The sequence below is a fragment of the Rutidosis leptorrhynchoides genome, chromosome 1 (assembly GCF_046630445.1).
Source record: "Rutidosis leptorrhynchoides isolate AG116_Rl617_1_P2 chromosome 1, CSIRO_AGI_Rlap_v1, whole genome shotgun sequence".
NCBI classification, from domain to species: Eukaryota; Viridiplantae; Streptophyta; class Magnoliopsida; order Asterales; family Asteraceae; genus Rutidosis; species Rutidosis leptorrhynchoides.
Genome location: NC_092333.1, coordinates 709737447 through 709762302, shown reverse-complemented (window position 1 = coordinate 709762302; position 24856 = coordinate 709737447). Strand labels below are relative to the sequence as shown.

The 24856-nt window shown below is 30.5% G+C and overlaps 1 protein-coding gene across 1 annotated transcript in view; it reads left to right on the top strand.

The window, feature by feature from the left end:
• Nucleotides 1-542: 542 nt before the first annotated feature.
• Nucleotides 543-24856, top strand: part of LOC139886200 (cellulose synthase-like protein H1) — a 31838-nt gene continuing 7524 nt past the window's right edge. Inside the window, exons 1-3 of the mRNA XM_071869946.1 lie at nucleotides 543-855; nucleotides 1309-1639; nucleotides 3629-3754. Coding sequence (XP_071726047.1) covers nucleotides 578-855; nucleotides 1309-1639; nucleotides 3629-3754 — 735 coding nt within the window. The 5' untranslated portion in view covers nucleotides 543-577. The remainder of the gene's footprint in view (nucleotides 856-1308; nucleotides 1640-3628; nucleotides 3755-24856) is intronic.

Below are 24856 nucleotides of genomic sequence, written 5' to 3'. Positions count from 1 at the left end.
AAATTAAATATTTACATTTGTTATAATATATATTATATTAATTAACATTTCATTTGATATCCAATGAATATCCATTAACCCGCTTAATTCATCGGATATGGACGGATGAACTGAAATTAAATTGATATAGATAAGGAAAAATCAAATGGATATGACATCATCCGATCAATTGTCATCCCTACGTACTACCGATACATTACTTTCTTTAATTTTTTATGATGAACTTTGATTTGCAACCATTAACCAATTATCTTCATCGAATTTTAATATCTTTGTCTATGTGGTTTATTTTGCAACTACTTATAAAACCTAACACTGTCGACCGGCCATTGCTCATTCCAGAACCATTGGTTACGTTGTGCAAAACTCAGTACAATTTATTGGGTATATTTTAGTCACATCAATACTTTAATTTATTTTCTTTATAAAAAACAATTTCTATATATATATATATATATATATATATATATATATATATATATATATATATATATATATATATATATATATATATATATAACTTATTCTGGTACAGTATACCATCAAACCATAAACATAGGTTTAGATTTTGTGCACCATGTCTTCAAACAATAACGAAGACTCAACTTGTCTTCCTTTACATGAAACAGTAGTCCATAAGAACACGACAACCCGAGTCATAGAGCTCGTGATTCTTTCCCTTCTTGTTTCTGTGCTTGTTTATCGGGCTGCTTTTTTCAAAGACCAAGAACACTACCTTCCATGGGTTGTCGCGTTTTTGTGTGAATCGTGGTTCACCTTTAACTGGATTCTTTCTATATGTATCACATGGAATCAATGCAGTACTAAAACTTACCCTGAACGACTCTTGAAGAGGCAAGTTTTCTTTAACTTCAAAAATTGCGGGTTTTTATTTTGTATGATTTCTTTCGAATTATACACATACTTATGCTAATTAATATGGGTCTGTTATAACCTTATATAATATGTAACTTTGATGTTTATCACCTCTGTACTAACATTGTTGGGTGCAAATCCAATTCTACATCGATAATTATAAGAAATATACATGTTTTTCTATTCATAACTTTATAAGCTACGGAGTACTTTATCTCTATTATCAAATGGTTTCAAAATGTAAAATGTCATGTCAATCCCAACGACTCTTGTTTAATGTTTTTGTACCTAACAATTATCAACACGCATGACATAATGTTTGCTAGATTTATAGCACAATCCTTTTAGAATCATAGCTAAGTTTTTATCTTGAAAAAGCAACCATTTTTTTTTTGTTCTTGGTTTTTATTCTATGATGATATTTTGTTTCAGGGTAAGTGACTCTGAGTTTCCAGCAGTGGACATCTTTGTGACAACGGCAGACCCCATACTCGAACCGGCTATAATAACAATGAACACGGTTTTATCATTGTTAGCTGTGGATTATCCAGTTAACAAGTTAGCTCTGTATTTGTCTGATGATGGCTGCTCACCATTAACGTTTTACTCATTCGTCGAAACAATAAATTTTGCAAAACTTTGGGTCCCATTTTGCAAAAAGTATAAAGTTCAAGTTAGAGCACCATTTCGATACTTCACTCCCAATTCCACACCTTTAGAAAACGATTCATTGGAGTTCCAACAAGAATGGAAAAAAATGAAGGTAAAAAACAAAATATTTTAAAGATTAGAGTTTGGTTTTCACAAAATTGTGGTACATTTCTTACCTTCCAATTTCTTAAAATGTGTTTCTACTATTTATTTACCTTTGCCTACATTTTTTTTTTCTTTTTGATAATGTGGTGGTGTGAGCAGTGTTGTAAATCTCGGAATTTCTCGGTGAGATCTCGATTTAAAAAGTTAGCCGAGAATATTTTCCCATCTCGTTGAGATTTCCCGGTCAACGGGTAAAATCTCGGTTAATGCCACGATTTCTCGAATTTTCTCGTAATTTCTCGGATTTTCTCGTAATTTCTCGGAATTACTCGTAATTTCTCTTAATTTCTTAGTAATTTCTAGCTCATTTCTCAGATTTTTTCGTAAAAACTCTTTAAAATGTATATAAATATACATATATTTATATTAAAAAAACCTAAAATGTCAACACAAGTCAACGTCCGAGATCTCCCCGAGATTTTTTCAAGATGCCGAGATCTTCTAGAAAATGTCAAAATGATATCACCCCGATATTTGAATTCTCCAACCTTGGGTGTGAGTTAAAAATGTAAAGTAATGATTAGGTGTTGGTTGAGAGTGTTGTAATAATGTGGTAAAATATATTTGTGAGTTGAGTAAAAAAAGAATATAAATAATTTTGTTAAATTTTTTTATAATAAAATCAACTCACAGCTCTGAGTTTTATCGTTGCTTTGCAACGCACACTCATCCAACAGCTCAAAGCCACACATTTTTACTCCATTTTTAGGCGTGTGTTTAATCAACATCAGATCCAACGGCGTTGGATTGCAATCGTTACAAAAGGGTCTTACAAGCATGGCGTCGCCCATGCTAATTTAGACCATATATAACCCTGCCTGTGACGTCACAGGCGGATTATACACTTTTTGGCCAAAAAGTACAATCTGCCTCTGACGTGGCAGATGTCAGTTTCTGACCCAAAATAACCCTGACGTCCCAGTTCTGTGTCACCTGAATGTAGGTCCCACCAGTTTTATTATTTTTTATTTTATATTAAATATGAATACAAAGTATTTTTTATAAAATATAATGCATATCAAATATAAAAAAACATCACAAATTAATATTTCATAAAATTCAACCATTACATAAATTATTGAGTTTGATGTGTTAAAAATGATAGGTTTTGATGAGTTTATATAGAAAAGAATATAAATAATTCAAATTAAAAAAAAAACAATACAAAACAAAACAAAAATCATTTGAATGAAAGTGTTAAAATGAGAGAAAATATTGTGTTTGATGTGTTAAAAATGATAGGTTTTGATGGGTTATATATTAAAGAAAATAAATAATTTAAATAAATAAAAAAACAAAAACAAAACAAAAATAATTGAATGAAAGTGTTAAAATGAGAGAAAATATTGAGTTTGATGGGTTAAAAATGATGGGTTTTGATGGGTTTATGTAGAAAAGAATATAAATAATTTAAATAAATAAAAAAAATAAAAACAAAATAAAAATCATCAAAATACGTGGACCAATCAGATCAACTGACGCGTTTTGATTTTTCCGTGAGAAATGTGACTAACGCCCCGGTTTCGTTACCCGTGACGTCCCACTAGGGGCGTCAGGGGGCGTCACCCGTCGCCAGCATGTCTGACGGGACTCCTCTGACGCCGCATTAAAATTGGTCTTATACGGAGTAGTGTTTTTATAATTTTATACTTTCTAAGTTGAACTTGGACTCCTTTAGTTTAGGGGGATGATTCTCACACACACTTTTTTTATCCTCACACACCAATTGAGTATTATTAGAAGAGTAAAAGTTTAAAATAATTGTGTGAGGATCAAAAAAGTGTGTGAGAATCATTCCCTTTAGTTTATAATTGGGTTAATATGATGCACCAACATGGGGGTTTGTGCCCAAAATTGCTACGTCAAGAATGATACCCAAATAAGTAATATACAAATTCTCACATGTTAAATTTTGTTTTCATATATATGATTACAGAACGAATATGGGAGTCTTTACAAAAAGATTGAGCTTGCATCTCAACGGCCATTTCCATGTGACGGTAATTCGGATTTTGCTGTTTTTTCTGATGTCAAACGGTCAGACCATCCCTCTATCATCAAGGTAATTAAGCATTATTCTCATTTGCGGTTATAGAACACATATCTGTTTATTATAATTTTAACTTTTGATATTATTCAAGTATATTTTATTAAATGCCTAAATGAGATGTATTAAGACGTTAGATAAGACACATTGGCTAGCATATTCTGGTGGTTCAGAAACGTTTATGATATGTCTTGTTTTGTTTGAATTTGAATTCTTGTGTCCATTTTTGCGTCTGTGTCTATGTCAAAGATTAGAACATGATAATAATAACACCACTCTTAACCATGACGGTCCATCATGGAATCACGGAGTGCCACATCAGCGCCACATCAGCACCTTCTTTCCATCACTAACAAACCACTAAATACTAACAACCATGACGTACCCATCACACACTTCCTCATACCCACTAAATTAATTAATTATTTACGGATACAAGTAATAAGGCAAAATGTACAACAAATTAATACAAGTGTTCCGTGATTCATTTTGCTATCCAACGACAAAATGAAGCACTAGTGATCAAGGGCTAAGCAAGGGCTAAATGCTAGCATTGGGGTGCTTGGAAGGCGGGGAGCCAAGGGCGGAGCCGTTACTAGTGCTCTAAGTCTTTAACAAAATAATAAAGTATTAATTAGTGTACATTTAATAAAAATTACACCTCAAGTAAAAAAAATATAACAGGATTGGTAGAGTATTATTCTCTATTTCCAAAAAAATAAAAATAAAATAAATGTATATCTTAGCTATATTTTATTCATATATATCTCAAAATTATTATACACTAATAAAAATTACTGCTAAATATAATAGTAAATTTAACAATTAATTTGAATCATCTCTTTCTTAAATAATGTAGTCCATCTTAAATATGACTAGTGGTAAGGGTCGTGTGTTACATGAATTTCGGTACGATTCAACATTTAAGAACACTATCGTTAGTCCTATTTTGAGGTTTAACTCGTGAAACGACATTCCGTGATACTTAAGGTATATAAGAATTCAATAATATAGTTATTTTTAAAGTGAATTATTAAACCCCTACATATCTTGTCCGAGATTTTTACATGTCATTCATAGTTCATGTGTTAAGATATTAAATAATGATGATTAACATGAACAACAAAAAATGATCTAATGATTGTTAACAACATACATGAAGTTCAAAGAAGTTGGTAAATCGACTTTATAAAACAACGATATTTTGTCTTCCCTCACTAGTCCGGCACTATTTATTAATCTCTCATAAACATGTTTAATATCATCAACACCAAGTAAATAACAAATTAAAAATACATAAATGTGTAATTTCATTCAATTAGCACATTAGCATTTGTAGGTCTTGGAATGACTTATTCTTCAATTTGCGACATGAATGTATGTGTTGTATTTGACATCTAATGCTTTAATTTATACTGATCACAACCTAAACGCTTACTTAGGCTTACACCCTATATATAAATTTTTTATATATAAATTTCTTGAATGTAATAGTTAGATAAATATAAAAAACTATAATAATTATTTAACTTTACATCTTTTATCACACACACCACAAAAAATTATGAAACCACCAAGTTTACTATATACACGCAAACATATTTTATAAGCACTTTAATAGAACTTGTTGGTAAGTGATCCAATAATAATATTCAAATGTTAACCACTTTGTTTTGATGATGACACCAAGTCTTGTGTGCTTAAACAACGTATAGAACAACACAAGTTCACAAGCCTACACAATCTCTAGCAAACGACCAATACATAAAACCGTTAAGTCAAAAGAGTCATTTAAAAACTACTGAAGGAGCACGGTTAGGTCCACGGTTGACCGCAGGTATGACCGTGGATGTCATGTACCTTGGTTCCACGAAACAAGGTACACGGTCGACTCCACGGTCAGCCGTGGGTCGACCGCAGTTTCTCATGTCCGGATTTTTGATCGAAAAATGTTTGACTACTTTGGGACATCTATAATTTATAAAACTCATTTAAACATGCTTAGAATAGTTTCCCCATTCATATTCAAATGAGTTTTGGTTACTAAAACACTAATTTTGGTTAATCACACTTAATGACGTCTTAATGAAACTTTAGCCTTGGATTAAAGTTAAACACATAAGTGTTGCAAGATTCATTTTAATCCTAAAGTTTATTTAGACATAATTAGGATGGTGAAAGGATCCGTTCATATACATTATAAACGATTCACAATAATTGATTACATCGCGAGGTATTTGACCTCTATATGATACGTTTTACAAACATTGCATTCGTTTTTAAAAGACAAACTTTCTTTACATCAAAAATTGACGGCATGCATACCATTTCATATTACATCCAACTATAATTGACTTAATATTAATCTTGACTCCAAGTAATATCCTTAAAATGAGCTAATGCACAGCGGAAGATTTCTTTAATACCTGAGAATAAACATGCTTTAAAGTGTCAACCAAAAGGTTGGTGAGTTCATTAGTTTATCATAATCAATCATTTCCGTAATAGTAATAGACCACAAGATTTCATATACATAAACGTTTTAATAAAAATATTCTAAGTGGTTGAGCACTTGGTAACCATATGAAGTTTCGAATAATCATAATATATTAAGCAGAAAGGAAAGGTAATAGCACGATTTGATTTTCAAATTACCAGAATCACGGAAGATAGAACTATACCGGATAAATTTTCTTGAAATGTTCGAAGGTTAAGTAGAATGAAAGAATTATGTAACATGGCACATGATGACGGTACGGTCTGTGAATCATCACGTTCCATTAGAAATTTAGCATGACTTACTGTAATATAATCACGTTGGTCGGGCGTCATTATATTATACTAACTCATGCTTTAACTCCCAACACTTCTCCAGAAATCATTCATAATTTAAACTCAAATTTTTATAGAAAGATAGAAATTAAAATAGTTTCTTCTATGATGTAACATAGATAGCACGAGGAGATAGATAATTTCGGACAAAGATATTTATGAAGGTATCTTCAGAAATATCGAAGATATTTATAACGAAAGATACGATGATATCTTAGAATTTAAAATATCTAGAATCAAAGGATGTTGCAAAACTTTTCCGCAAGGATTTATAATAAGTAAGGAGTAAAGTATTCGCTAAAGATTTCAGCAGATACTGAATCATATGGATTCTGTAATTACAGATTTTGTGATTTATCTACAGCCTCCTTCATAGTCTGCTCAATCTGTTTTTCAGATCCAAAACTGAGTCTTTTCAACACACCATTCTTTATTATTAAGCTTCTGGCTATTAAGACCATCTATAACTTTTGCTGCTTCATCAGCATTCTCTATAATAACTTATCTGAATCATTGGTTATCAATTCGAGGTGTTTTCAAGAATTTCAAAGGGTTTGAACGCAGGTTGTAATCGTCAAGATATATATGATTGTTTAAGATGAAATCAAGTGGCAAATTTGAAGAAATGTTTAACTGTAGAAGATGTAACTTATTAACGATATATTGAATCAAAATGTGTTATAATTAATATTTTCTACTCTTTTAATACTTTTTAATTGTCCAAGGTTAGTAGTCCAATGTTAGTAGTCCAATAGTCCAATAGTTCAATATATAATCTAATTAATCAAGATTATATTATATTGTCTCGGGATTAACCAAGACTAGTATATTATGACAGTATTTAAATGACGATAAATAAAATTGCGAGTATTAAAATTGCGATAAATAAATTGCGATAATTAAAATTGCGATAAATAAATTGCGATAATTAAAATTGCAATAATTAAAATTGCGATAAATAAAATGACAATAAATAAAATGTAATAAGTAAATAGTCATAACGGTTATAGGAACAGTTAGCTAGGAACAGTTAGCTAGGATTTGGTTAGTATAGGTTTAAAGTTTTACGTAATTAATTAATTGGTTACTAATCAACTTTATTTTGTCCATTATTTTCTTCATTATGCCACTTGTCAAATCTTGACTTGGATTCTGATCGGTCAAAATCCGAATATGAAATTGAGTTTGAATGAAAATAGTTGCTCTTTGGTGAACGGATACGTATATGTGTAGATTTGAGCAGTATTGTTAATGACTGCTGAATCTGAATAGAAGAATGCACAGTGCATCATGTTAATGTGAGATCTAACTATTTCTTAGGGTATTACCTACCCGTTAAAATATTTTCACCATTAACAGTTTTTACAAGACAATTTTTAATTACAATTTTTATGAAAATATACTTACATATATATTTTCTTCAGATGTAATCATGGATTTAATGAGTTAATATGATATTAAACTCATCTGATTTACGGTTAGAACTAGAGTACATAATCTCTAAAACATTAGAGATTACATAATCATCATGTCGAACGAAGATAAATGATGTAGAACGTCATGTAGAACGATGATTATGCTCGAGGTACCGATTGTAAGGTTGAGACGTGTAGTGTTGAGGCTTGTGATGCGAATGTTGTTGTTGGTGCACTGTTGGTGTTGGTGATGATGCTGGTGCTTGTAAGTTTTGCACCATATTCTCCAAAACAACTACTCGAGCGCGAAGCTCGTTGACTTCTTCTATCACGCCAGGATGATTGTCGGTTGGAATGAGGAGATGAATAAAGTTTAGAATTCGAGATATTATATAACCGCTGCGAGATATCCTGGAAATGAGAGTGAAAATGGTGTTTCGGACTGGTTCCTCGGTAAGTGCTTCAGGTTCTTCGCCAAGAGTGTAGGTTGGTTGATGGAAAGGATCATCTTCTTCTCATCTCCATTGATCAAGTCGACTACGAACCCATCCCCAATTCATCCAGAATTGATGATGGCTAAATGGGTTGATCCATTCCGGTTACACTGCTTTCGAAGCTCAGGTGAATATCCATGTCCAAATAGTTGTTGGAATCTGAGGAATTTGAACTATTTGCGAGTTTCATCTTGCACGGTCAGATAAAGGATTTTCGATAGGAAATAGATTATAGGATTTAGTTTGATATTCTTTAATACATAATTTACATATGTATATATAACACCAAAATCCCATAAGTTACGGAGGAATCTTCGGAAGCTGTCAGACAAAGTTTATAGTAACAGATATGCTAAGATATGAATTTATTTATACACTTTCTACGCAATAAGTGCAGGAAGACGTGTCTAGACTTAGGAATGATAAGCAGAAAATTTTCAACTACGAATGATAAACAAAACTTATAATATGCAGCTAAGGTCGAAGTCCAGACTCACTAATGCATCCTAACAACTATCAGTTAGACACACTAATGCAAGACCTGGTTCGCTAAGACCACCGCTCTGATACCAACTGTGACAGCCTGTCCTAATCTATCTGGACGAAGTCATCAACATTTGGTCCCATTGCGAGGTACTGTCCTAAATATGCCATCAACGACTACATGTAATATCTTTAAAATGAGCAAATGCACAGCGGAAGATTTCTTTCATACCTGAGAATAAACATACTTTAAAGTGTCAACCAAAAGGTTGGTGAGCTCATATGTTTAACGTAATCAATCATTTCTATAATTTTAATAGACCACAAGATTTTATTTTTCATAAATAACATTACACTCGCAAGTGTATGAAAATCATTCATATGGTGAACGCTTGATAACCGAACTAACAAGATGCATATAGAATATCCCCCGCATACTCGCAAGTATGCTATATAACGGCAATCGCAATCACCTTTTAAATCGAAGTACTAAAGCATTCCATTTTCCGAAATGGGGTTTGTTAGGCCCATAGATCTATCTTTAGGATTCGCGTCAATTAGGGTGTCTGTTCCCTAATTCTTAGGCTACCAAGCTAAAAGGGGCGATATTCGATTTCGATAATCCAACCATAGAATGTAATTTTTGAGTACTTGTGTCTCTTTCGTCAAACATTTATAAAACAGCACATGTATTCTCAGTCCCAAAAATATATATTGCAAAAGCATTTAAAAAGAGAGCAAATGAAACTCACGATACGATATTTTGTAATAAAAATATGCATACGACGGAACTGAACAATGCAGGGTTGGCCTCGGATTCACGAACCTATATATATATATATATATATATATATATATATATATATATATATATATATATATATATATATATTAACACATGTAATGGAAACCACATAATTTTATTTATTAATATATATTATTTATATATTTGTAGTTATATAGAATTTATACTAAATTCCATTTAAAAACGTATACTTATATCATATCAAAAATTATATGTTATATATATATATATATATATATATATATATATATATATATATATATATATATATATATATATATATAAAATGATTAATATCTATACATTTAGTTATATTAATATATCTATATATTATAAAAATATATATATATATATCAATAGTTTGTTATATGTAAGTGTTTATATAAGTAATGTTAATATTTTTGATGTATAGTTATATGAAATATTAATACAATTATAGTATATAAAATAAGTATATTTTATGTACAAAATATTTTTTTAAAAAAATGATAGTTTTGATAATAATGATAAACTAATAATAATAATAATAATAATAATAATAATAATAATAATAATAATAATAATAATAATAATAATAATAATAATAATAATAACTTCATTAATAATGATAATATAAATAAAAAAATGATATTGTTAATAATGATACTTATGTTAATAATAATAATAATAATAATAATAATAATAATAATAATAATAATAATAATAATAATAATAATAATAATAATAATAATAATAATAATAATAATAATAATACTAATACTAATAATAAAAATGATACTAATACTAATGTTAATTAAAATAATAATAATTTGTATTGTTTTCAAAATAATAATAGTAATAATAATCATAATGATAATAATGATCATAATACCTATATTAATAATAATATTATTATTAATAATACTCCTAATACTTAATGTAATACTTAGTGATAACAATAATGATAATAATATTTAATTATGTTAATGATGGTAACAATAGTAATAATAATAAAATAATAATAATAATAATAATAATAATAATAATAATAATAATAATAATAATAATAATAATAATAAATATAATAATAGTAATAATAACAATAATGGTAATAGTAATTATACCTCAAAGATGTAACCCTTAAAAAATAATGCCCAAGCCGGGGTTTGAAACCGTGACCTTCCGCTAACTCGCAAACACACCCAACCATTCGACCAATTCAGTTTTTCTAGAATAATACTAACAAAATATTTATTTAGCCCGTATTATCTTCTTCTTCTTCACCACTTTACGGCCCACTTGCAAAAGGAAGATATCGGACCGGTAATAAAAGAAATCTCGGCCTAACAAAAAATAAGTCTCGGCCCACAAAGAAAGTCCAAAGTAGAATTGGGTGTGTCCTGACCCAAATTAGAAATGAAAACAGGAGAAAAAAATATATTCGATTGCAGGTCAATAGTTGTTTTCGGTTATTCATCATCATGTATACTCATCAATATTCTAAATACAACACCGCCGATCAAACCTTACCATCATCATATCATTATCAAGCTTCTCGTTTCATCACCGAATCATTTCATCATCTCTATCGTTCATTCTCATCGTCACCATTCTCGTGACATCATCATCTTCTACTCGTCAAATACATAATCATTCCTAATCTTCATCCTCAACATCTAACTCGTGTCTATATCATACCATCATCATCATCATCGATCCATAAGCAAACATTAACAGAAAATAGTAACGGTTTTATGGTTATTGGTTCTTGGTCTGGTCCGACTATAAAGCAGGAAACATATAATAACAGGTTTGGTCGATGGTTAATTCAGGCCAAACAATAAATTGTTTTATGGTGATGATGGTTGTGGAACCACATCGATATTTATAAGGCGTCGATTTAATTGGTTAACCAAACAGGAACCTCGAACCCAGCTATAACAGTGAACAAGAGCAAACAAATAGCAGGTTTGTTTGTGGGTTTGATGTTGTTGTTCAAAGATAGTTCACGGCTGCACAACAGTGGCAGTTTCGAGTTCTTATAGCATTCTAATAAGGCAATAGCAGTTTAATCAAGGGTTGGTGAACATGGTTGGTTGTTTGATTAAGTAAAAGAACAGAAGAAAATAAGTGTAGTAGTGATGATGGTAATCGAATGAAAGCAAAACAGAAGGATAGATGGCGGGTGTGTGGTTCTGTGTTATTGTTTATGGCTACAAACGAAAAATAGCAACAACAACATAGTAGGTTGATTAACAGGAGAACATCAAAAGTAATAACTAAAGGTGTTTGGTTTTGGGTTTGTTTTAAAACAGATAAATCGTCAAGCAGTATGGTTCTTCAATCATCATCATCAGATCCTTCATCATCAACTCTTCATCGATGGATCATCATCATAACAACATCACTATATTTTCGCTGAACATAAACAAAAAGAAAAAAATGCAATAACAGTGACGGTTTCACTGTAGCAGTTGGTGTTTTGCGATGAATTTTAACAGAAACCGAAGCCGTAACATTGATGGATTTGATGTAGTAATCAAGTGACAAAACAGAAATAGTTTGAGCAGGTTTTGTGGGTTTGTTGAGCTGATGTACCAAAAAGAAATGAGCAGCTGCAGTCGTAATTAAGGTGTCAAGGTGGTGGCGGTTGGTGACGTTAAGGTGGTAGTCTTTGGTGGTTAGCAGTGAGACTAGAAAGAGGATACAAATAGCAGCCATTCGCAGCCTTGAGCTGCTGTAATCGAACTAGAAACAGAAAGTATGGGTGAGAGGGAGAGATAGATAGGTGAATGTGGTTTACGGTGGTCATGGGTGGTGATGGTGGTTTTGTAAAGACCCGTCCTAATCCATCTGGACGAAGTCCATATCGATTACTAACGATTCACAATAGTTGATATATTGTTTTTGAAAAGACAATCTTTCATTACATCGAAAGTTGACGGCATGCATACCAATTCATAATACCTCTAACTACAATTGACTTAATAATAATCTTGATGAACTCAACGACTCGAATGCAACGTCTTTTGAAATATGCCATGAATGACTCCAAGTAATGTCTCTAATATGAGTTAATGCACAGCGGAAGATTTCTTTCATACCTGAGAATAAACATGCTTTAAAGTGTCAACCAAAAGGTTGGTGAGTTCATTAGTTTAACATAAATAATCATTTCCATCATTTTAATAGACCACAAGATTTTCATTTCCAGTTCTCATAAATATACGTCCCATGCATTGAGACAAAAATAATCATTCATATGGATTGAACACCTGGTAACCGACATTCACAATATGCATATAAGAATATCCCCATCATTCCGGGATCCTCCTTCGGACATGATATAAATTTTGAAGTACTAAAGCATCCGGTACTTTGGATGGGGCTTGTTGGGCCCAATAGATCTATCTTTAGGATTCGCGTCAATTAGGGTGTCTGTTCCCTAATTCTTAGATTACCAGACTTAATAAAAAGGGGCATATTCGATTTCGATAATTCAACCATATAATGTAGTTTTGATTACTTGTGTCCATTTCGTAAAACATTTATAAAAGCAGCGCATGTATTCTCAGTCCCAAAAATATATATTGCAAAAGCATTTAAAAAGGGAGCAAATGAAACTCACACATATAAATATTGTAAAACAATTAATAAAGCATTTGCATGTATTCTCAGCCCAAAAATGTAAAGAGTGATAAGGGATCAAATGAACTCAATGTACTGTATTTTGTAGTAAAAATACATATGACGACATTTGAATAATGCAGAGTTGGCATCGGATTCACGAACCTATAACATTTGTTTATATATTAATACATATTCTCGTAATCGAATAAATCTATTTATTATTAATAGTGTATTTGTTATATTTATAAGTTTCATTTTTTATTTATACATTTTCATTTTATATAAATAGAGATATTAATATAATTAAGTTATGTACTTTGAATATATCTTTGTATATAGAAATCTTTATTTTTACACCTATAGTTTTAACAACGTTAATAAAACTTTTATTTTTATATTAATAAACCATTTTTAATAATAATAATAATATTGATAGTTTTATTGATAACCTTAGTAAAATTGATAGTAATGATAATAAATTTTTATAATAATTGTATTAATAATGATAATCATAATATTACTAACGATAATATTAATGATAATACTTATAACAATATTAAGGATAAATATGATATTAATAATTATAAATATATTGATAATACTAATATTAATAAAATGATACAAATTATAATATTAATGATAATAATAATATATCCATATTACTTTCATAATAACAATAATGTTAATCATAATCATAATTATAGTGATAATAATAATAATACTAAAATGATAAGTTTACTACTACTAATAATATTCTTAATACTTATAATAATTAATGATGATGATAATAATAATAATAATAATAATAATAATAATAATAATAATAATAATAATAATAATAATAATAATAATAATAATAATAATAATAATAATAATAATAATAATAATTAAAATTGGAAACTACCTTCTTAAAACGAATTCTGAGAGAGAGAAAAATAATAGCCCACTGCAGGGCTCGAACCCATGGCCTCTCGTTCCTTGCAAACACCCCTAACCAATGATCTGTCTATTTCTTTTCTGATTCAATTACCATCCTAATCCTTTTAACTCGTCATTCGACCCAGCTAATAAATTAAAAGCCCAACTAATTTGTAACCTACTAATCAAAGAAGCCCAATATGCAAAAGGAAATGTTGTGTATGTTTGGCCTGGAAAAAAAAAATTCGATGGGCAGTGGATAAAATAATAAAAAAAAACGTATCCCTTTCCATTTATTTCGGTGGCCATCAAGTCCCACACATCTTCTTTATCCCTCCACTATCAAAAAAAGTCTCGGTTTCTTCTTCTTGTTTTAATACCGATCGAGTAAAAAAATAAATAAATAAATAAATAAAATAATAACAGTAATACATCAAGAATTGATTGGAGGTAGCAGCTTCAATCGATGGTAGGGTTTTTCAGTTCTGGTTATAATCGAATGATAATAGAAACAGAAACAACACGCAGGTAATGATCGTATTTCATTATCAAAACACCACTATACATCATCATCGTTTTCGTTAGTCTATACCATCATCGTTACTCACATCATCATCTTTATCTTCATCATTCAATACTACAATTCATTATCTTCTTCAAATGGGTTTCGAAACGTAAAAAAAAAAATAATAATAACAAAAGCTGTGCAGTAGTTATAAGAGTTTTGTGTCTGCAAAAAAAAAATATAAAGTAAAACGAAAAGAAAAGGAGCTGGCGACAGGAACATGGCATTCCACTTTGATAGAGTCTTGTTTATTTAAATTCATCCACTAGCCAATTATCATAAGTCAAAAAGGTGTTTCTATTATATATTAAAACATAACAGAAAGTAATAATATTGAATTAAAAAGATGTTTGGTTTGTGTCAATCTTGAACGAAAATAGAAGCAATGATAATTGGTAGTAGTGACAACGTAAATAGGAAAGTAGCAATAGAGGTTGCAAGGTGATGGTGGTAATGCGAATAGCGTATAGGAAAAGAGGAAAAAAAATATACTTTCTTGATGTAGGCATGGTGGTTTTCAAGGTAACAAAGTGGCGGTGTTTGAAGGTGATCAAAATGGTGGGTTCGGGTTGGGTGTGTAGTCGATGGTACATGGTGATCTTATGGTTGTTGAGGGTTTGCAAAGTGATGATGGCGATTACTTACGGGGTGGTTGCAGGTGGTTCTTTGGACTGATCGAGTAAACATAACAAAAACAGAAGAGAAAGAAAATGAATGGTGGTCTCGGTTACAAAAGAAAACAGGAGCATTTCGATGGTCTTGATGGAATGGGTTCGTTAGTGATTGTGGCTCGTACGATGGTGGTAGTCGGAGGTCGGAAAAGAAAGTGGTGTCCTTCGATGGTTTATATGTAAGCATGGGTATATAGATATAGAGTAGAAGATGAGAAGATGGTTGAGATTGAAACAAGATGCAAGTATGAGTCAATATGTAAAATAAAACTAAAGTAATAATAATAATTGTAAAATCATAAAGAATAGAATAGAATAAGAACGTGCATGTACAGAAAGATTGATTACTTGATTCGACAAAAGGTGTAATGTAATTGGTTGATGATTATAATGGTGATCCCATTACATTTGTCTCGCCTACCATCTATCTCTATCTAATTTATGTTGTAATTAAAAACAAATACAGTAATAATTATAATTATATTGTAATATTATTAATAAATCAAGTGAATGTGAATTGAAACAGAAGCAACAGTTAAGCAGCCAACTATATTGGCTTCATTCTACCGACAGTTTTCCCCGGATGGTTATATCGTGACCATTGCTAAACAGTTAACGTATAGAAGTGTTCCTAAAAATCCCAAATTTTTAGATTAAACATATTTAATTATTTCACTCATCACTTGTTTGAAACCTGGTCAAAAAAGTTCGATATTTATTTATTTTCTGTTCCAATTTATATGTACGGAGTACTAATATTTAAACTTAAAAAGGTAAAAATATTTTTAACAAATCTAACATCTTCGTAATCGATTTACAGTTCAACTTTTATTTTAGTCCTTCATGAACATGTAATATATCTATATTAAAACTAACGAAACGTCAACCGAGTGTTACTGACGTTTACTAATTAGACTCGAAATCATTCATTTTCAATATACACATTCTATATATATATATATATATATATATATATATATATATATATATATATATATATATATATATATATACATCAAATCTTAATTAACAAGTTTAAGTAAATAAATATATTAATTATATTCTTTTTAAACAACTAAATATAATATTATATATTTACAAGTAATATTTATATATATATATATATATATATATATATATATATATATATATATATATATATATATATATATATATTTAAATATATATGTAACTATTTACAAATAATTGTTCGTGAATCGTCGGAAATAGTCGAAGGTCAATTGAATATATGAAACAGTTCAAAATTTTTGAGATCCAACCTAACAGACTTTGCTTATCGTGTTGAAAATACAATATCGTATCGAGAGTTTGATTTAAAATTAGTCGAAATTTTCCGGGTCACTACAGTACCTACCCGTTAAAGAAATTTCGTCCCGAAATTTGAGTGAGGTCGTCATGGCTAACAATAAAAATGTTTTCATGACGAATATGAGTTAGGGTTTTATCATTATTGATTAATATAGATAAAATGATTCGAGTATGTGAAGCGTACTAGTGAAGCTGTCACAAAAGAGTGAGATAACGAAATACAGATTCGTCTAACTTTTGACATAGTCACGGTTGACTTCCGGAATTCAAGGGATTTAAAGAAAATCTTCGAAATCTGAGAGATTTGATTCTTCGGCGAGTAAGGAAATTAAGATCTCTATAATTAAATACGATGATCTGCCTCGATTACTCTGTCTGATATTTCCATTATAAATTAAACTCTTCCGTTCCATTATTCTCACCATTCGTATACTTTCTTTCTTAGTTCATACATCCAAAAGATTGTGAAAATGCTTAATCCAGTTCTGATACTTGTCCTTATCCTTACTTTTGCAACAATCATTCTCTTTTTCCAACTTTCACCGGAGGAATCTGCTTTCTTCTACTTCGCACTTGGGGTTATAGTGTTTTTAATTCTCCCGTGTCTTTATGTTGCGATAAACATTGATATACACGGTTTGTAGTTTATATGTTGTTGTTGGATTTTATATCTTTCCTTATATTTCAATGTCCCCGCTTCTGTCTCCTATAATTATTGTCATCCACAGTTAATGTGCTCTCTTATTTGCTGCGATTCATACCCCCTTTCTATTTCGGAGCTTCATGCTTTTGTTTACTTTTCGCAAGTAATGGTCCAGAATTCATAGGTATGGAGTTTCAAATTATCATATTATACAAGGTAGAAAGGAAAGGTAGTAGCACGATTTGTTTTGTCAAATTACCTGAATCACTGAGAATAGAACTATCAAGAATATATTTTCTTGATATGTTCAGAAGTTAAGCAGAATGAAAGAGTTATGTAACATGGCACATGATGACATTCTGATCTGTGAATCATCACGTCCCATTAGAAACACAGCATGACTTACTGTAATATAATCACGTTGATCAAGTGTCATTATATTATACTAACTCATGCTTCAGTTCCCAACATTACTTCAATAACATTCATATTTTAAGCTCGAAAGTTTACAGAATAGAGAAACTAACAGTTTCTATATGATGTAACACTGATAGCACGAAGAGATTAATGATTTCAGATAAGATTAGTTATGAAAGTATATTCAGAAATATCGAGGATATTTATAATGAAAGATACGATAATATCTCGGAATATCTAAGATCAGAGGATGATAGAAACTATTGTCCGTAAGGGTTTAGAGTAAGGAGCAAGATATTCGCTAAAGACTTTAGCAGGCATTGAATCATTTGGATTCTTTGAAGTCAAACTTATTCTTTGTGATTTTTTTTTTTTTCACGGCTTCCTTCATAGTTTCGCATAATCCGCTTTTCGGTACTAAATTTTCTATTGAATGTTTCCAATACTCCATTATTTATCATCAAACTTTTGACGATTAAGGTCGTGTACAGTTTTTGCCGATGTATTCAGCTTTTTCAGAATTTGTGGTATTGATTTGTAGACTGGGTGCTTTTCAGAATTTCAGAATAGAAGATCATAATTCTAAGAGATAAATGTTATATGTTTACATATAACTGTTGATATAGACATGCTGCGAGATTTCAAAATATTGGTTGCTGATTCTCGGTGTTTGGTACGGCAATTCTTGTTATCAGATGCAGATGAGTAGGTGATAGGATTTCAATGAATATAATAACTTTTCGTAAAGTCAAAGATCAATGATGTTGCTGGTAAGTTTACTGCTAATGTATTGAGATATAAACGGTTTTCCAGTATCGATGACGAAAGGCAACTTATATATCAGGTTTATAATAAGGTTGTTTTGAACAAAAAGTCGAAGTTGACTTGCTGGAGCTGTGATAAAATTTGCTACTTTGAAATGGATTACCAAGTTATGTTGGGTAATAATAATGCTAAAGGAGCTAACACATATACGGGTTAAACATTTTACTCAGGTTCCGAGTGTTTTCAGGTGCATAACTATATGCGTCAATCTCTTCTTTCGTAGATGAAGTGCGGTTGGTTCATACTCTCGATTGAGGTGTTTTCAAGATTCATGAAAGATTTGAACGTAGATTGTAATTGTCAAAATACAAATGAGGTTTAAGATGAAATCAAGTGGCAAACTTGAAGAATTGTTTAGTTTCATATATTATAAACAATATTTTAATTCATTTTAATTGTCCAATATTGGTAGTCCACAGTTGATAGTCCACAGTTAGCAATTCCATAATTCATATATAGTTTAATATATAATATTCGAATTAATTAATACGTATCGTGACCCGTATTCGTCTCAGACTCGATCACAACTCAAACTATATATATTATTGTAGAATCAACCCCAACCCTGTATAGAGAACTCGATCATTACTGCATATAGAGTGTCTATGGTTATTCCAAATAATATGTATAGATGCGTCGATATGATATGTCAAAACCTTGTATACGTGTCCCGATATTTAAAGTGCATAAAAATAAAATAACAGAAATTAAATGATGATAAATAAAGTGCGTAAAGTAAATAACAGAAATTAAATGACGATAAATAAAATTGCGAGAATGTAAATTGCGATAATTAAATTGCGATAAATAAACTGTGATAATTAAAATGTAATACGGAATTAATAGTTAGCTAGGAACAGTTAGCTAGGAACAGTTAGCATGGATTCTTAACAAAATTTCTCATAGTTAATTTGTCTGTTTCTAACAAATTTTATTTTGTCAAATGTTTTCTTCATTATGCCACTTGTTGGATTCTGATAGGTCAAAATCCAAATATGAAATTGAATGAAAATGGTTATTCTGCGGTGAACGGATACGTATATCTATGGATGTAAGTAGGATAGTAAATGACTGTTGAATCAGATTCGAAGAACGTACAATGTAACTTATTAATGTGAAATCTAAATATTCCTCGGGTATTACCTACCCGTTAAAATATTTTCACCATTAACAGTTTGTACAAAAGAATTTTTAATTACAATCTTTATGAAAACATATATACATATATATTTTCTTCAGATGTAATCATGGATTTAATAAGTTAATATAATATTAAACTCATTTAGTTTTTGGTTGGAACTAGAATAAATAATCTCTAAAACTTTAGAGATTACATATTCGCCATGTCGAACGAAGATAACTGAGGTAGAACGATACGTAGAACGAAGATCATACTCGAAGTACAGATGGTGATATTGAAGCATGGATTGTTGATGGTACTGGTGCTGTTATTGATGGTACTGTTGGTGCCAGTGATGTTACTGAAGCTGGTAGATTTTGCACCATATTCTCCAAATTGATTACTCGAGTGCGAAGTTCGCTAACTTCTTCTATTATTCAGGGATGATTGTCAGTCGGAACGAGCGGATGAATAAGGTTTAGAATTTTTGATAGAATATAATCGTGACGAGATACTCTAGTAATGAGAGAGAAAATGGTGTCTCGAACAGGTTTGCCGGTAAGTGCTTCAGGTTCATCGTCAAGAGGACAATATGGTGGATGAAAGGGATCGCTTCTACTTGTCTCCAATGATTAAGTAGACTACGAACTCATCAGATGAATTGGGGATGAATGATTGGCTGATTCGTTCTGGTGACACTGCTTTCGGAGCTTAGGTGAAACTCCATATCGGAATAGCTGTCGGAATCCGAGGAATTCGAACTGGTTGAGGGATTCATCTCGTACGATCAGATGAAGGATTTTTGATAAGAAATAGATTATAGGATGTAGATTAGTACCTTACAATACATAATTTACATATGCATATAATACTAAAATTCCATAAGTTACGGAGGAATCTAAGGAAGTTGTCAGGTAAAGTATTCAGTAACATATATGCTAAGATATGAATTAGCAGATACGCTAAGATACGAATTTTGTCTATACACTATTCATGTAATCATTGCAGTAAGATGTGTCTAGACTAAGAATGATAAGCAGGTAATTTTCTAAGGATGATAGGCAGATGATTTCCGACTAGAAATGATAAGCAAAAATTTTGACATGCAGACACGGTCGAAGTCCAGACTCACTAATGCATCCTAATGACTTACCAGTTAGATACACTAATGCAGACCTGGTTCGCTAAGACCATCGCTCTGATACCAACTGTAAAGACCCGTCCTAATCCATCTGGACGAAGTCCATATCGATTACTAACGATTCACAATAGTTGATTACATTGCGAGGTACTTGTCCTCTATATGATACATTTTACAAACATTGCATTCGTTTTTGAAAAGACAATCTTTCATTACATCGAAAGTTGACGGCATGCATACCAATTCATAATACCTCTAACTATAATTGACTTAATAATAATCTTGATGAACTCAACGACTCGAATGCAACGTCTTTTGAAATATGCCATGAATAACTCCAAGTAATGTCTCTAATATGAGTTAATGCACAGCGGAAGATTTCTTTCATACCTGAGAATAAACATGCTTTAAAGTGTCAACCAAAAGGTTGGTGAGTTCATTAGTTTAACATAAATAATCATTTCCATCATTTTAATAGACCACAAGATTTTCATTTCCAGTTCTCATAAATATACGTCCCATGCATAGAGACAAAAATAATCATTCATATGGATTGAACACCTGGTAACCGACATTCACAATATGCATATAAGAATATCCCCATCATTCCGGGATCCTCCTTCGAACATGATATAAATTTCAAAGTACTAAAGCATCCGGTACTTTGGATGGGGCTTGTTGGGCCCGATAGATCTATCTTTAGGATTCGCGTCAATTAGGGTGTCTGTTCCCTAATTCTTAGATTACCAGACTTAATAAAAAGGGGCATATTCGATTTCGATATTTCAACCATATAATGTAGTTTTGATTACTTGTGTCCATTTCGTAAAACATTTATAAAAGCAGCGCATGTATTCTCAGCCCCAAAAATATATATTGCAAAAGCATTTAAAAAGGGAGCAAATAAAACTCACACATATAAATATTGTAAAACAATTAATAAAGCATTTGCATGTATTCTCAGCCCAAAAATGTAAAGAGTGATAAGGGATCAAATGAACTCAATGTACTGTATTTTGTAGTAAAAATACATATGACGACATTTGAATAATGCAGAGTTGGCCTCGGATTCACGAACCTATAACATTTGTTTATATATTAATACATATTCTCGTAATCGAATAAATCTATTTATTATTAATAGTGTATTTGTTATATTTATAAGTTTCATTTTTTATTTATACATTTTCATTTTATATAAATAGAGATATTAATATAATTAAGTTATGTACTTTGAATATATCTTTGTATATAGAAATCTTTATTTTTACACCTATAGTCTTAACAACGTTAATAAAACTTTTATTTTTATATTTAATAAACCATTTTTAATAATAATAATATTGATAGTTTTATTGATAACCTTAGTAAAATTGATAGTAATGATAATAAATTTTTATAATAATTGTATTAATAATGATAATCATAATATTACTAACGATAATATTAAAGATAATACTTATAACAATATTAAGGATAAATATGATATTAATAATTATAAATATATTGATAATACTAATATTAATAAAATGATACAAATTATAATATTAATGATAATAATAATATATCCATATTACTTTCATAATAACAATAATGTTAATCATAATCATAATTATAGTGATAATAATAATAATAATACTAAAATGATAATTTTACTACTACTAATAATATTCTTAATACTTATAATAATTAATGATGATGATAATAATAATAATAATAATAATAATAATAATAATAATAATAATAATAATAATAATAATAATAATAATAATAATAATAATAATAATAATAATAATAAGTAAAATTGGAAACTACCTTCTTAAAACGAATTCTGAGAGAAAAAAAAATTAATAGCCCACTGCAGGGCTCGAACCCATGGCCTCTCGTTCCTTTCAAACACCCCTAACTAATGATCTGTCTATTTCATTTCTGATTCAATTACCATCCTAATCCTTTTAACTCGTCATTCGACCCAGCTAATAAATTAAAAGCCCAACTAATTTGTAACCTACTAATCAAAGAAGCCCAATATGCAAAAGGAAATGCTGTGTATGTTTGGCCTGGAAAAAAAATTCGATGGGCAGTGGATAAAATAATAAAAAAAAACGTATCCCTTTCCATTTATTTCGGTGGCCATCAAGTCCCACACATCTTCTTTATCCCTCCACTATCAAAAAAAGTCTCGGTTTCTTCTTCTTGTTTTAATATCGATCGAGGAAAAAAATAAATAAATAAATAAATAAAATAATAACAGTAATACATCAAGAATTGATTGGAGGTAGCAGCTTCAATCGATGGTAGGGTTTTTCGGTTCTGGTTATAATCGAACGATAATAGAAACAGAAACAACACGCAGGTAATGATCGTATTTCATTATCAAAACACCACTATACATCATCATCGTTTTCGTTAGTCTCTACCATCATCGTTACTCACATCATCATCTTTATCTTCATCATTCAATACTACAATTCATTATCTTCTTCAAGTGGGTTTCAAAACGTAAAAAAAAAATAATAATAATAATAACAAAAGCTGTGCAGTAGTTATAAGAGTTGTGTGTCTGCAAAAAAAAAATATAAAGTAAAACGAAAAGAAAAGGAGCTGGCGACAGGAACATGGCATTCCACTTTGATAGAGTCTTGTTTATTTAAATTCATCCACTAGCCAATTATCATAAGTCAAAAAGGTGTTTCTATTATATATTAAAACATAACAGAAAGTAATAATATTGAATTAAAAAGATGTTTGGTTTGTGTCAATCTTGAACGAAAACAGAAGCAATGATAATGGGTAGCAGTGACAACGTAAATAGGAAAGTAGCAATAGAGGTTGCAAGGTGATGGTGGTGATGCGAATAGCGTATAGGAAAAGAGGAAAAAAAATATACTTTCTTGATGTAGGCGTGGTGGTTTTCAAGGTAACAAAGTGGCGGTGTTTGAAGGTGATCAAAATGGTGGGTTCGGGTTGGGTGTGTAGTCGATGGTACATGGTGATCTTATGGTTGTTGAGGGTTTGCAAAGTGATGATGGCGATTACTTACGGGGTGGTTGCAGGTGGTTCTTTGGACTGATCGAGTACACATAACAAAAACAAAAGAGAAAGAAAATGAATGGTGGTCTCGGTTACAAAAGAAAACAGGAGCATTTCGATGGTCTTGATGGAATGGGTTCGTTAGTGATTGTGGCTCGTACGATGGTGGTAGTCGGAGGTCGAAAAAGAAAGTGGTGTCCTTCGATGGTTTATATGTAAGCATGGGTATATAGATATAGAGAAGAAGATGAGAAGATGGTTGAGATTGAAACAAGATGCAAGTATGAGTCTATATGTAAAATAAAACTAAAGTAATAATAATAATTGTAAAATCATAAAGAATAGAATAGAATAAGAACGTGCATGTACAGAAAGATTGATTACTTGATTAGACAAAAGGTGTAATGTAATTGGTTGATGATTATAATGGTGATCCCATTACATTTGTCTCGCCTACCATCTATCTCTATCTAATTTATGTTGTAATTAAAAACAAATACAGTAATAATTATAATTATATTGTAATATTATTAATAAATCAAGTGAATGTGAATTGAAACAGAAGCAACAGTTAAGCAGCCAACTATATTGGCTTCATTCTACCGACAGTTTTCCCCGGATGGTTATATCATGACCATTGCTAAACAGTTAACGTATAGAAGTGTTCCTAAAAATCCCAAATTTTTAGATTAAACATATTTAATTATTTCACTCATTACCTGTTTGAAACCTGGTCAAAAAAGTTCGATAATTATTTATTTTCTGTTCCAATTTATATGTACGGAGTACTAATATTTAAACTTAAAAAGGTAAAAAT